Source organism: Pogoniulus pusillus, chromosome 27 (assembly GCF_015220805.1).
Source record: "Pogoniulus pusillus isolate bPogPus1 chromosome 27, bPogPus1.pri, whole genome shotgun sequence".
Taxonomy (NCBI): Eukaryota; Metazoa; Chordata; class Aves; order Piciformes; family Lybiidae; genus Pogoniulus; species Pogoniulus pusillus.
In genome coordinates, this window is record NC_087290.1 from 13,519,795 (window position 1) to 13,535,013 (window position 15,219).

At 52.8% G+C, this 15,219-nt stretch overlaps 1 protein-coding gene across 20 annotated transcripts in view; it reads left to right on the forward strand.

Annotated features, from left to right (window-relative positions):
* MSI2 (musashi RNA binding protein 2) overlaps positions 1 to 15,219 on the forward strand; it is a 254,837-nt gene that overhangs the window by 140,572 nt on the left and 99,046 nt on the right. For all 20 annotated transcript variants that reach the window (XM_064166390.1, XM_064166395.1, XM_064166383.1 and 17 more), the window contains one exon: positions 13,294 to 13,342. In XM_064166390.1, coding sequence (XP_064022460.1) covers positions 13,294 to 13,342 — 49 coding nt within the window. The remainder of the gene's footprint in view (positions 1 to 13,293; positions 13,343 to 15,219) is intronic.

Sequence of the window (15,219 nt, forward strand, 5' to 3'; positions counted from 1 at the left end):
CTCATCCACTCCAACCTAGCACCCAGCCCTGTCCAATCAACCAGACCATGGCACTAAGTGCCTCATCCAGGCTTTGCTTGAACACCTCCAGAGACAGCATCTCCACCACCTCCCTGGGCAGCCCATTCCAATGCCAGTCACTCTCCCTGGGAAGAACTTCCTCCTAACATCCAGACCATCCAGCCTAGACCATCCCTGACACAACTTGAGACTGTGTTGCTGGTTGCCTGGGAGAAGAGACCAACCCCACCTGGCTACAACCTCCCTTCAAGTAGTTGTAGGCAGCAATGAGATGGAGCTGTTCGTAGTAACTCCAGAGCTCAGTCCTGTGAATCACTGCAGAAATGTGCTAGAGAGAGAGAGAGTCAGTCCAGAGCTAATTAATGACAGAAGGGAGTGATCCTTGGGGCTGGGAGGGCTGCAGGCAGAGGAACAGCAGCTTCGGGCACTTGGGGTTCATGCAGAGCTCCTCCCAGGGAGAGCTCTCCAGCCTCACACAGGCTGTCTCTGAGCTTGATGTGAGCTGGAAGCGCTGCCTGATGACATTCCAGAATGATCCTTCCTAATAGTGAAGTATCAGAGATCACTAATGAGTAAATGATGTCAGATACTTACTCCACTCCCCATGTTCTTCTGGAGTTCATGTGCTGGGAAAGCCCTGGGAGGCCCATGGTGAGCACTCAGGAAAGAAAACCATCATGGGATATGCCCTTGAGTTTTGACTCCAATGAGTCTCTTGAGCTGTCACTGAGCAGGGCTGGAGGAAGGGAAGGATGAGGGCAGTTGTTGCAGAATGTTCTGGAAAAGGCCAGGTACCTGTGGGAGGAGGAGGAAGTGCTGGGTCCTGCATGAGGTCTGTCCCTCAGGGCAGTTTGTCTGCTCCCAGAGGTCTTCTCCAGCCCCTACCAGTCTGTGACTTCTGACCCTGGTTTGTCTTCTGACCCGAGACAGGTTTCCTGCTCACACTTTCCTCCTCTCTACTCTTTATGGCCCTATCCTTTTATTTTCTTCCTTCTTGCAGTGTGAGCTTTGACTTTACTGCATGAAGGGAATTTTACAGGAGCGAAGTGGGAAAGATTGCAGGCAGAAATGAGCAGAGCAGGAGAATAAGGAGGGGTTGCAGGGGGCTGTGTCCTACAGCTGAGCAGCAAGGTGAAAATCCAGGCACTTCTAGCTTGCTGTGGGCTTAGTTGCAGGATCAGCACCACAGCCTTGCTCATGGAAGGGGCTGATTTCTTGAGATGCCTCCAGCTGGGTTAGCAAAAGCAGCAGCAAAACATGGTAGAGAAGACTTTTGCCTCAGCCTCGTGAGGGTGGCACAGATCCTTTGCTTCTCCTTTTCCCAGCTTGCAGCCAGCACTTGAAAATGCAGTGCTAGAAATTTGTGAATCCTTTCACTGCTTGTTTCTAGGTAATCTTTCTTTTCCCTTCCTCCCCCCACCCCTTCTCCTATTTTAAGCCTTGGCTGCAGCCCGAATGCTCTGCTCACCACGGTCCTTTATCATGGAAGGTTTTCAGCAGACACTCCAGAATTAACTCTGTACCTCTCCCATAATACCAATTATCCCTCACCAAGCCCTGTTTTAGAGGGTGTTCATTTCTGTTGCAGTCACAGCCACAGCACTCAGCACCACCAGCTCAGCTTTCCCTCTGTGCCCAAGCCTGGAGCTTGACGTTCAGCACTGCAGGCTTGGGGCAGAGTAGCTGGAAAGTTGCCTGGCAGAGAAGGCACTGGGGGTGCTGGTTGGCAGCAGCAGCTGAAGGTGAGCCAGCAGGGTGCTCAGGTGGCCAAGAAGGCCAATGGCATCCTGGCCTGGATCAGCAAGAGTGTGGCCAGCAGGAGTAGGGCAGTGTTCATTCTGGAGAAGAGACCTCGCTGCTCTCTGCAGCTCCCTGAAAGGAGGCTGGAGCCAGGTGGGGTTGGGCTCTTTTGCCTGGTGTCAGCTGATAGAAGAAAGGGAAATAACCTGAAATTGTACCAGGGGAGGTTTAGGTTGGAGATCTAGAAACATTTCTTTGCTCTAAGAGTGGTCAGGGATTGGAGGTGGTGAAGTCACCATCCCTGGAGGTGTTCAAGAGATGTGTGGCTGTGGCACCTGAGGGCATGGTTTAGTGGCTGTGGGGGGGCTGGGTTGCTGGTTGGACTGGGTGATCTGAGAGACCTTTTGCAACCAAAGTGATTCTGTGATTTGGGTTGACTTTTGCCCACCACCCTTTTTAGCTCTGGGTGGAAACACTTTTCTGTGGTGGACATCCAGGATGAGGAGTTGGTGCTTGGTTTGGAGATGTCACTTCTGCTGTCTTCTGGTGTCCATATGCAGAACACAAAGCAGAGTTCCCTGCAGCTACATATCCTCATCCTTATTAGAGCCTGGATTAAGATGACAGAAAGGTTTGTCTGGGGAGCCCTTTGCTGTGGCTGGGGGAGCATTTTGGTGTGGCAGGAATAGGTTCCAGTTAATATCCTTGAGTGATACCAGAAGCTGGTGGTGAGACAGAGCAAAGGGAGCTGGTTGGGGCTGAGCTACGGAGGTGGAATTCTCCTTGTGAACGCTCTGCTAGGATTGCAGCTTAGCTGTTGTGTCTTGGGGTAGTGCAGAGTAGTTAAGAGTCAGAGAAGCAGAATCAACAAATAAATATATCCATATCTGAGAAGGACATTTGGCAGCTCTGTGGAGTTGATGTGTGGACCTGTCATCATCTCACCACCAAAATCCTCCCTGTGCCTGCTTTTGGCATTTGTTCCATGTCCTGAGCCTGTTTGCCAGCATTCAGGAGTCTCTTGGAGCCTTTCTAACAGGCATGATCCACTCATGGCTTTGGAGCAAAAAAGAAGAAGTGTTTAGAGCCAGGAGGATGCCAACAAAACATTCAGAGGCACCAGTGAGGCCTTGCAGGGGTCTTCTATGACCTGTTCTAGCATGGAGCTTGGACTCGATGATCTTTTGAGGTCCCTTCCAACCCTGTGAGTTGTCCTTAAGATCCTGTGAGTCTGTGACTAAGGCTGGAGAAGACCTCCAAGGTCATCAAGTCCAACTATCAACCCACACTCCCATGCCCACTAAACCCTGTCCCAGAGTGCCAGGTGTACACATTGCTTTAAACCCCTTTTGAGCAGGTTGCCCAGGAAGGCTGTGGATGTCCCCTCCCTGGAGGTGTTCCAGGCCAGGCTGGATGAAGCCCGGAGCAAACTGGGCTGGTGGGAGTGTCTCTGCCCGTGGCAGGGGGTTTGAGCTGGATGGTCTTTAAGGTCCCTTCCAACCCAGTCTGTGATTTTATGTCCCCTGGGAGAGCAGCCCCACGGAGGTGCAGCCTTTTTTTTTTGTGATTATAGACTCATGGAATCGTTTTGGTTGGAAGAGACCTTTAAGATCATCAAGATATAAGGTCTGTTTGATTTGGGGTTGAAGGACAAGGGAGGAGAGTTCTGCATAGAAGAAATAGCCCTGGAAAAGTATTCTTTAATCTGCAAGTCAGTCTGTGAGAAGAACAATAAAAGGGAAGAGGATGGAGCAGGAAATAAAATGAAACTTTTTTTCATTACAGTCAGGGGAAACTTAGATGAGTTTTTCTTTGCTAATAAACTGTGCTGGTTGATTTTGCAGCTGAGCCTTCTGCTGAAGCTGGTTGTGCCAAAGTGTCCATGCTGCCTGGGTTTCTGAGGTGTGGGCAATAAAAAAGCCCTTCATGCATCAGGAGGCAGAGAAATGCAATCCTGGTCTTATCTTCACACTTACTCAGCAGGTATTTCCAAAAGGGCAGCAGGAAGCTCTGTAAACTCGATCCTGTTGCTTTGCTGGGGATGTCTCAGATCTGCTTACCTGTGCCTGTCCTGGGGCTGCAAAGGCAGCTGTGAAAAATTCTCCTGGATCCCTATCTCACTCAGGAGGAAGGCTGGAGGTGTTGAAGAAAAGCCTGGACGGGGGCACTTAGTGCCCTGGTCTGGTTGATTGGATAGGGCTGGGTGCTAGGTTGGACTGGATGAGTTTGGAGGTCTCTTCCAACCTGAATGATTCTGTGATTCTGTGACTTCATAGAATCACAGAATGGGTTGGGTTGGAGGGGACCTTAAAGACCATCTGTTTCCACTCCCCTGCCATGGGCAGGGATACCTCCATCAGTCGAGGTTGCTCACGGCCTCATCCAGCCTGGCCCTGAACACCTCCAGGAAGGGGACATCCACAGCCTCCCTAGGCAGCCTGTGCCAGTGCCTCCCCACCCTCACTGAAAGGGGCTTCTTAGCCTTTAGCTTTTAGACTTGGGACTTTTTAGCCAAGACTCTGTACCCTCCTGTCCAGAGAGCCTCATCCCATGGCTACAGCAGAGCAAGTGGAGATGGCAGAGTTAGAACTGATGCTGGAATTGCATGAACTGATGCCAGTGTCCCTCTAGCTGCGGCCCGAGCAGGACAGATGTTGGAGGTGGTTGGCACTGCTCGGAGTGGCTGCGGGCCCCCGTGCTGGCTGGCTGTGTGAGGCCACCTGTGCTCAGCAGGAGCTGCCTCTGCCCGGGGGGGCTCTGCATGGTCTCCTGCTCCGCAGGCAGCGCCTCTGAAGCGTGCTTTGGAAAAGCAAACAGACTGCAGCTTGGCAGAGCTGATCTGCAGAGGAGCAGTGGGAAGGGAGGAAGAAGGCTGAGGGCAGCTAAGGTCCTGTGGCAGGCAGAGCAGCCAGCACCCTGCAGCTGCCCGGGGCAGTGCTGGAGGAGCAGTGTTCCCCCCAGCCCCTGCGGCACTGCTGCCTACCTGCTGCCAGAGCTGCCTGGCCCTGCCTTCTGCACCTGGCTGGGGGAACCTCACCTGAGAGCAGCTGAGCTGAGCTTGGGTGGTGTCAGCTCTTGTGTCTGTGTCGGGACTCTGGTGATACTTGGTGGATTCAAGCTTCAGGTGGAGCTAAGTCGCTGCCTTTCTGGGATGCATGCCCTGAGGACAGTCAGCATAAAACCACCACAGTGTTCAGTTGCTGTCTCTGGCCTTGCTTCGTCTCCTTCCTTTTGTCACTGCCTTCTCTGCTACTGCTCCTCTAGTGGCACAGCAGCCTCTGATGCCAGAGGAAGAACTGATTTAGGATTCTGAGTTGTTTGCTGGGTGGTTGGGGTTTGGTTATTTACTTCTTTGCAAGCCACTCACTTGCCAGTCGGTGGTGTCAGCTAATGTGTGCTGGAGCTTTGCTGGGGACAAGGGAAGTGCTCAGCCAAGACAACAGGTCAATGAAAAACTGCAAGAGTCTCCATGCAGCCCCTGTCTTACTCTGAGCATGGCACAGAGTCTCACTCTGCCATCACTAATGCCAGAGAAGGAACTTGTGAGGCATCATCTGTGGAGTCATCTTGAGTTTGTCCTGCTGTGGGAGGCTGATTGCTCTGGAGAGCATCAGTCGTTCTTAACACCCCCTTGGGAGAGTAAGTGTTGAGTAACTAAAGTGGTGGTGTTTTGCAGGAGCATTTTGAAGCCCAAGAGCAGCCACTGTGCCTTTTGGCAAGCTTTGGGGCTGCTCTGTGCCACGTCAGGGCTGGTGAGCAAGCCCTGTGAGGAAGGTGATTGAATGCCTGGTTTAATTTCAGCCCCGATGGAGCAAGATTAGCTGCAATGATATGTGTGTGTTGAATAAAATTGTGGGTTTATTAGCTGTAATTGCTGAAGAAGACTTTTTAAAGACTTGACTGCTGAGGGTGGGGGAGGAATTGGCAGCCCTGGAATATGCTGCTGCACAGTGTGGCATTGATTGTCATCACGGTGCATAATGTGGCGTCCTTGCTTGGGAGGGCATCGCTGCCAGGCGCTGGGAAGAGCTCAGTGAGGGACCATACTCTGTGCCTCCAGCCCCCTGTGGGGCTCTGCACCGCTTGTGCCTGATCCATGGAGAGAGTGAACCTCTCACCACACAGCTGGGAGCTGAGGCTACCTCAGGTAGCCTCAGGGTTTGTGCTTGCAGTCCAGGAGGTCTCTGGTTTGCTTCTTGGTACATTGACCAAGACAGGAGCCATCAGGAGTGGAGTCCTTGAGCGTGGTGGAACAGGGACCAGTCCTGCTCTGGACTAGGAACCTGTGGTCTGGTGTGGTCATCTGTGCTGGGGTGTGTTGCTGCAAACACCATGGGCTGGCTAGGATGAGAAGGTGACCAATGTCACAGTGAAGGCACCTGGGAGGTGAAGGTGTCTTTGGAGAGGGGAAGGAGCTGTGCCAGGATGAGGTGGAGGCTGTGCTTGACAGAAAGAGGGGGAAAGGTTGAAGTATTTGTTTCTTTGTTTAATTCTGTTGTAATCAAACCCAGAGGCCTGGTTGGGGGCGGGGGGGAGGGAACCATTCATTGCTGTCTGGCACACGCTGCCCATTTGTCTTCATTTGTGTGTGTGGAGGTTGTAAATCTGCAGCAGCACGATGCCGGCGCTTGGGTTTCACATGCACCTTGAAAATGATGGCACCTGACAGTTTCCTAACAGCTGAGAGGGTTTTCTGCTTCAGAAAGCAAAATATTGGAGGAGTTGTGCAGTGTGTAGAAATAATTTGAGGAATTAGACCAGAATATCCAGCACATTTTCTTGGGAGAGCAGAAGAGTGCTGCACCCAGCACAGGAAGGACATGAGGAGACCACGAGGATGATCAGAGGGCTGGAGAACCACTTCTGTGAGGACAAGCTGAGAGTTGGGGATGCTCCACCTGGAGAAGGCTCTAGGGAGACCTTAGAGCTGCATTTCAGTTTCTGAAGGGAGCCTACAGGCAGGCTGGGGAGAGACTGTTCAGAAGGGCCTGTGGGGCAGACAGTAGTTTGGAACTGGATCAGGGCAGAGTTAGGTTGGACATCAGGAGAAAGTTCTGCACAGTGAGGGTGGGGAGACACTGGCACAGGCTGCCCAGGGAGGTGGTTGAGGGCCCATGCCTGGAGACTTTCAAGGTCAGACTTGCTGTGTCCCTGAGCAGCCTGCTGTAGCTGGAGGCATCTCTGCTGAGTGCAGGGCTTGGACCTTTGAGGGTCCCTTCCAACCTGATGCAGTCTGTGAAGTGGTGGAGCTGTAAAGTTTACAAGTCAGGAATTGGAGGAGGTGAAAGCAGGACTCAGCTGTGCGTAGCTGAATGTCATCCTTCTGGCATCTCTTTCCTCCCAGGACCTGGGCTGGCTTGCTGCAGTGTTTGATTACAGCTCCTTATTTCATTTGTCTGCCCTAATTCTTCTTTACCTTGAAGAGGTGGAGAACATAGCACCAAATCTGCTCAGGAGTGATGCAAACAAGCAGCTCCTTCATCCCTGGTGGGGGGAATGCATGCAGGAAGATCTCAATGTGTTCTGGATGTGTTGGTTGGAAGAACTTAGGATTTGGACCAGGAAAACCTCTCCTGGATTGGGTGAGGAGGGGGGTGGGTAACAAAGCTGATGGGTGTCTGTTCTGTGGCACCAAGAGGAGCTGGAAGTCCTGAGGGGGAGGAATGGAGGGAGGAGGCTGCCAGGCTGGAGCTGTGGGGTTCAGCTCGGAGCCTTTCTGAGCACAGTGAGGATCCTTTTGTTTAAGGTCACCCTGGTTTTGTGGTGGAGGTTTTACTCAGAGTGAAGCTGGCAGGAGAGCTTGGGGGTGTGCAGTAGTGGCTGTTGTAAGTCCTGTGGCACACAGATGCCTCACAGATGTAGATTGGCTGCCCAAGCTCTGTGTGTGTGTGTGTGGACCACCTCTTGGGTTTGCCAGCCCATGCAGGTGCCACATGGCTGTAGACAAGCAAGAAACAGCAGGAAGCTTTGCAGAAAGCATCCTGGCTTGGGCATCTCAGCCCTCATTGGCAGTGCCATGCTGCTGTCTCTGGAGGAACATCCTCCACGAGCTTGATGAGGTGCTGGGGGCCTTGGCAGAGGCCTTTCAGCCTGTTCATTAGGATGTGGGAGGTTGTTGGGCTGGTGGCAGGTTTGATCACCTTCAACTGTTGAGGACTGCTCCGTGGAACAGAAGGGAGCTGAAAGTCCTGAGGAGGAGAGGGGGAGGCATGAAGGGAGGAGGCTGCGCCTGCTGCTGCCCGGCTGGGGCAGGGGAGTTCAGCTCAGCCTTCCCCAGCACAATTAAGAGCCATTTTATTTAGGTCACCCTGGTTTTGTTGCTTTCAATCTGTGCCTCCATTAAAGTGGAAGAAAATCAAATACATTTTTCTCCGTGGAGCCTTTTGTGAACTGCTTGGGCATATTTTAAACAACCCTGGGAACTGTTAGGATTATTAAAGCCTTTGGCTCCTCCAGGTTTTTTTTTTTCCTTTCCTCCTATTCTCCACTATTCCTCCTTCCAGGCAGTGAGTAATGAAGTGGTGTTGCCCTTCCCCTTCTCACAGCCCCAAGTGGATTGGGGGGAAAAAAAAAGTTAAATAAACTAAAGGCCATTAGTGAGGCTTTGTGTAAGAAACTGGGTCTGAATTGGATCTGTGTGAGGTGTGCTGGGCCAGAGGAGAAGTCTGTTGGGTTTAAGTGTCTGTTTGGAACTGATACTGCCTGGCAAGTCCTTTTATCTTCTCTTTTTTTATTTACCTAAAGTGTTAAACCTGCTCATTTCATACCATGCTCTCAGAATTAGTTCAGATCAATCAGCTCCCGTAAGCTTCCAAGCTGAGCCATAACCACAGCTGAGAAGAGAGAGGACTTCTTGCCTTGCCAGCAGCTCTGAGCATGTTGGGTGGGAGTGGCTCTGCTTGGTGGCCCGGTGCCACCCCTGTTTTGGGGACATCCAGCCCTGTTCTGGGCTGCTGGCTTTGGCCATGTTCAGAGCATGCTCTTGGGAGGGCGCTCTTGCAGCCAGGGAGTCACAGAGCAGTGGGAGCTGAAAGGGACGTCTGGAGATCATCCAGTCCAACCCCTGCTGATGCAGTTACTGCTAGCTCAGGTTACCCAAGGCTGCAGTGTTCAGGTGGGGTTGGAATCTCTTCAGAGAAGGAGACTCCACAACCTCTCTGGGCAGCCTGCTCCGGGGCTCCAGCACCCTCACACCAAAGAAGTCTCTGAAAAGAGCCCATGCTCATGACTCCACTCTTCAGCTCTTGGGAGCACTGAGCAGATCTTTCTCTGCCCTTGTCCGGGCTCCCCAGGCTCAGGTCTCAGCCTCTCGCAGGGTTCCTCTGGCTGGTGATGACTCGTAGTGGGTGACCAGCCAGCCCTTGCAGCTGGGAACTGCATCTTCCAGTCCTCTTGCTTCTAACCCGGGCCAAAACTGCCTTCTCCTTTGCCATCCAGGTGCTAGCTGCGTGGCTTGAGCTGAGCCTTGGAGAGCTCAGAGCTGATTTAAAGCCCTGGGTGAGCTGGAGAGCCTTAGCTGGAGGAGAGGGTTAACTTGTGGCCAGCCACAGCTCCCGAACGTGCTTGAGTTTCATCTCTGGGTTGCTGGTTTGTTGTTTTTTTTTTCACCCTTCCCCTGAAATAGGGATCAATTTGCTTACTCCAGGGTTTACTGCCAGTTACCTTGACTGTGTCCCTTCTTTCTCCTTGATGAAAACTTGAACAAGCCACTTGTGTTTGCTTCACAGAGAAGCGTGAGAAAGGGGCTGTGTGTGCGAGCCTCTGCGCTCTGCTCATTCTATTCAGCCCTTTGTACATTCAGATTCTTCTACTTTCAGTTCTTGCTGTTCTGCCAGATTTCCATACCATTGATGGGGCTCCTGAATTAATCAGTTTCTTTCTCCCCCCCAGCCTCCCTCCCATACTCTCACCACCTTTTTGCAACTGGTGAAAAGTTTCTCTCTCGGAGCGCGCTGCCCTCCCCGTATTGATTTTCCTCTGCTGCTTGTCTCCCCAGCTCTCAGATGTTTTATTTTGCAGAGCCTTAATAGAATTTTCCTTTTGCCACAGCACTTTATCTATTCAGGAGGCTTCAAGAAGTCTCATTGTGTCACTGGACTATGGAGGAAAGAGCCTATTCTTCTCTTACAATGGCTGCCCCAAAAAATAACCCAGGGTGGGGTAAACTCAGAAAGGGCAGAGACGGAGATAAAATGTTCTGACCTTAGGAACCAGCAAAGATGCCCAATTAGGCATTGTTGCAAGGGCACCAGCTGCCTACCACAACACCCCACTGATTAGTTTTACTTAGAGGCATGCTTGGGCCATGGCTGGACCTCGCTGTAGAGCTGCTTTCCCCCCCCCCCACACCCTTGCAGCTCTTTAGGTTTGAACCGGTGGGGCTGAGCCCTTCCTGGGGAGCTGCGTGCCCGGTTGTGACCGTTTGCTGGAGGGGTGGATCAGAGAGCCCTTGCAGTTGGGAAAGAACCTCAAGGTCATTGAGTCCAACCTTCGACCCAGCACCACCACAGTCACCAAACCATGTCCCCAGGTGCCATGGCCATGCGTTTCTTGAACACCTCCAGGGGTGGGGTCTCCACCACCTCCCCTGGCCAGCCTGCTCCAATCCCTGACTGCTCTTGCAGGAACAAAACATTCTTCCTACTCTCCAACCTAACCCTCCCCTGCTGCAGTTTCAAGCCATGAGGTGCCCACATTCAGGGCATCTGCACCTGGGAGAGAGTTTTGTACCCACAGCTCAACACTTAGAATATAGAATCAAACAGATTGGAAGAGACCTCCAAGATCATCCACTCCAACCTAGCACCCAGCCCTGTCCAATCAACCAGGCCATGGCACTAAGTGCCTCATCCAGTCTTTTCTTGAACACCTCCAGGGACAGTGACTCCACCACCTCCCTGGGCAGCCCATTCCAATGCCAATCACTCTCTCTGCCAACAACTTCCTCCTAACATCCAGCCTAGACCTCCCCCAGCACAACTTGAGGCTGTGTCCCCTTGTTCTGTTGCTGGTTGCCTGGCAGAAGAGGCCAACCCCACTTGGCTACAACCTCCCTTCAGGTCATTGTAGACAGCAATGAGGTCACCCCTGAGCCTTCTCCAGGCTAAACAACCCCAGCTCCCTCAGCCTCTCCTCATAGGGTTTGTGTTCCAGGCCCCTCACCAGCTTTGTTGCCCTTCTCTGGACACCTTCTAGCACCTGAACATCTCTCTTGAATTGAGGGGCCCAGAACTGGACACAGTACAAGCTTAGCCTGTTGGCACACTTCAGACTGAGCTGTAGCTGTGCTAACGCAGGGTTACAGTGGTGCTGGGCCTCATCTTGCATCTCTTGTGCCCCTAACAGCAGCACAAGTAGCCTGTTTGTCATCCCCAGTAATGTTCTTGCAGCAGGAGGTGTCCTCTTCAAACAGCAGCCCTGTTAGTGCAGCTCCAGCCAGGAGAGGCTGTGCACAGTGGCAGCCTCTAGCTCCAGGGGCAGGAGAGGACTCTGGACTGGTGGAAATCAGTGCTGTGGTGCATCCAGCACCTCCCTCAGCTCTGCTGTGGGACTTGGGGCAGAAAGATCACACTGGAGCAGTGCAGTTGATATGGGGGCAGAAGAGTGGTCAGCAGGCTCGTGGAGAGCAAAGGAACAGCCCAGGGATGCTGGAGGAGGCAGCACTGAGTGCAGTCTGTAATTTTTGGTTCCAGTGAGGCCAAGACCTGTGAGAATGGGAAATAAAGATTGCTGTGCAGACATGACCCCAGAGCAGAGATAAGTAGTGGAGGGGGGGTGAAGGGGAGCTCTGCCCTTATCTGCCTTCTGATACTGCTCACACTTGAGAGTTTTCCTCCGTGGAGTGAAGAAAGACAGCAGGACAAATGGCTGTGTGCTTCATGGGGTTGGGATTTTTCAGTGCATCAGCATCTTTAGGTCTCACTCAAGATGGGTATCAAGGAGCCATGCTGCTCTTCTCCAGCTCAGGCCAGCGCTGAGGCATTTTGCAAAGCACTTGGACTGAACAAGTTAAAAGGAGATAAGCAGAGGCAGGTTTGTAGATGAATTGAGGCATGGTGTAAGGTTTTCTGCACTGCTTGATCTGCCATGCAGCTGTGTTGGCAGAAAGGAGAAGAGGTCAGCACAGAGCGGGCAGAGGTGGTGGAGGTGAAAGGTAGACCCCTTTTGGAAGAGAGCTTGTAAGTGCTTTGTGAATCACTGGTGCTGAAAGAGAGGAGTTAGAGGAAGTCAAGATGTAAGAACATGGAAGTATCATGGAAACTAATGGGGGATAGAAACCCTAACCCCCCTCAACCAGGCGAGTCCTTTGTTGGGTTGATTTCTTCTCGCATGCAGCAAGTGACAGGACAACAGCAAACAGCCTCAGGTTGTGCCAGAGGAGGTTCAGGTTGGATCTTAGGAGCAATTTCTTTCCAGCCAAGGGTTCTCAAGGCTGGCACAGGTTGCCCAGGGAGGTGGTGGAGTCACCAACCCTGGAGGGGTTTAAAAGCTGCGTGGCTGTGGTGCTGAGGGAGGTGGTTCTGTGGCAGTGGTAGGATTGTGAGCTCTAGACGAGTGATTTGGCTTGGTGATCTCAAAGGTCTCTTCCAACCCCAACAGTTCTGTGGTTCTGTGATTTAAGGATCTTCTCCCTTCCCCCAGCACTTTCAGCAGTTTGGTGGAACAGGTTTTCATCATGGTGGGGAACAGCAGGTCTCTAATTTCTACTCACAGTGCTTGCCCCGGGACTTTTCCCGCAGCATCCAGCACCAACCCCCACCAGCTCCTCCAGCCTCTGAGCCACAGCTTGTGGTGTGGTAGTGCTGGAAAGCAAAGCTCAGCACCACATCCTCCTAAAACAAGTGTAAAACCTGAGGTGTGGCTGTGCAGATTAAACAGAGGTGGAATAAATCATGCAAATGGTAATGGAAGTTGAAAGCAATTTGGTTGCACTTCAATACGTTTCATCAGGCACCTCGCTGCTGAAGTGGAAATGCCAGCTCTGATGCGAATTAAACTTTCTCCCTCCTCCCTCTCCCCTCTTTCCTCTTGCTTTTCAAAAGGCCTTTTGAAAGCCTTTGAATCCCTTGCTTGGCTGACCAGCTTGTACCCTGCTCATGCCTCTGGTAACCTCCCTGTTCTCAGTCAAGACAGCGACTCCAGTTTGGAGAAGTCGTGGACTCGGTTTGCATCCACAACTCCTCTTGGCCCTTCCATGTCCCCCTGCAAAAGGGAAAAAGGCTGACATGAGGCACAGCCAGGGACCAGCAAGAGCTGGAGGTGCTCTTCAGGTGTTTGGCTTTTGGGGCAGCAGAGCTTTGAAGGTTCACTTTTCTACTTTAGGATGAAATGTCAGCAGGGACAGGGGCTGAGAGCAGCAGACTCCCAGAAGGAAGAGCTGACTCTGGGCAAAGCCAGAGATCTGCTGCATCATTTGTACCTGAGCTGAGGCTGCTCCTGCCTTTGTCTCTCCCCTGCCCAGTCTCTGTTTTGTCTTTGTGAACCCTGCAGCCAGGGTGTTAAAGCCTCCATCTCCCCTCTTCTGTCTTGCAGGTGGAGGACGCCATGCTTATGTTTGACAAGACGACCAACAGGCATAGAGGTAAGAGAGGGCAGGGGCTCAGGCACCACCTCTGTGACAGCTGCTGTGTGGTGCAGCCAAAAATCACTGTCAGCACAGCGACCCCCCAGCGGTGCTAAACCTCTGTGCTGCAGCTGTGGCAGAGGAAGGGCTGGTGGAGGCGTGATGCCCTGTGGCACTGGGGTGTTCTTGCTAGAGGTGACTTTCCTGCTCGGCCTGATGGCTTCTCTTTGGGAGGACCAGTGTCAGGCTCTGTGGCAGCACTGGAGATGGTGAAGCCCAAGGAGCTGGGTGTGGTGAGGCTGCAGGGGAGCAGAGGGTTTGTACCAAGGTGACCAGCGTTAGGCTAAGCTGGGTGTAAGGCTGAGCCAGGCTGAGACACCAGGGAGTGAAGGTGCTGAACCCTTCTGCTGAAGGTTCAAACGTGGAGTCCTGAGGCTGAGGACTGCTCATCCTCTAGTGATGGATCTCAGAAGAGGGATTATCCTCCACATTCCACAGGAGACAACTGTGGAACCTACCTGGCTCCGAGACCTTTACCCTTTCTGTCCAGCACCATGACTGGTTTTTTCCAGAGTCTCCAAGGTGTGTCTGGGGGCAGTGTGGGAAGGCAGCACAGCTTGTGGCTTCTGTCTCGTGTGCCAGCATGGATGTGGAGCCCCAGGGGTTGTCTTTTGCCCTTCATACTCCAGCATCTTCATGAGATTTGTTATTGCTGTGCAGTTGTCCTAGCCACGAATATGTCAGCTGCTGGGGGCAGGCTGTTTGCTTGGGCAGGTTGCAGAAGGTGCAGAAGAGCCTGTGCCTGGGCAGGCAGCAATGGGAGCCCTGGGAACAGTGGGAAGCAGCCCAGAATGCCTATCTGCTGCCAGCTCACCATGGCAGTCAGGAGATCAGACCTCCTGGTGCTGTCTGAGCTATTCACTGCTCTGATGTTTGCCTTAACAAGCAACTTAGTGCATGCACAAGGCTAAGTCAGGCAGGCCTCCAGGACAGCATTCCCTCCCTCTGGCAGTTCCTCCCAGGCACCAATCCCTCTCTGAAGTCAGGGATTGTGGTACCCTGGAAAATTCAGCAGTGAGCAAAAGGCTTGGTTGGAAAGCTCAGCTCTGCAGAGCCACAGCAGTGTGTGAATGGCCGGAGCTCAGCAGCGCTGGGACAGGAACTGAGCGTTCAGAACTCACAGGGTTTGGAAAGTTCAACCCCTGACAACTTCCTTTTATATCCAGGGAACTTTCCACCCTTCTTTTTGCAGCCACCCTTAACCCGGCCATAAATCCTCTTCTCCATTCAGGATCTTGGCACCTTGATGGTTGCATTTATGAGCTGAGTTTTGTGGTGCTTTTGTGCTGGGCACAAGAGCCTCTCGTCCCTGCTCTGGCAGGGTCTGCTCGGGAGGTACTGGGGGACTCTGGTCCCAGCAGGCTCATGCTCAGCAGACCTGGCCCCTGTGCACATGGCTCAGTGACTGCTGCCTGCTTCTGTTTGCGTTCCTTGTTTTTGTCTCTTCACCTGGTGCCTTGTGGTGTGCATCAGGCAGGCTGGTGGCAGTGAGTGCATCCTGACCTTCACCTCCATGGCCTGGCCTTGTGAGGCTCTTGCAGTCCAGTTCACCAGTCCCTGACCTGTGGCTTCTCGTCTCTGCCTCTCTCACCCCATGGGGCAGGTCTCCAAGAGTGTAGGAGGCACAGGGAGTCCATGTGGACAGCTTGTCCTGGGGGACATCAGCCTGTCCTGTAGCACAGCTGCAGCCCATAAGAGGGCTGGGTGGCCCCAGCAGCTGCTTTGTCCCCAAATGAGGGCTTTGCTCCGGAGGCTGGAGGAGGCAGTCTCTGTTTGCTGAAACATCCCAAATCCTGGAGCTTTCTCCCCACTGAGACTCCTGACTGAGCCCGCAG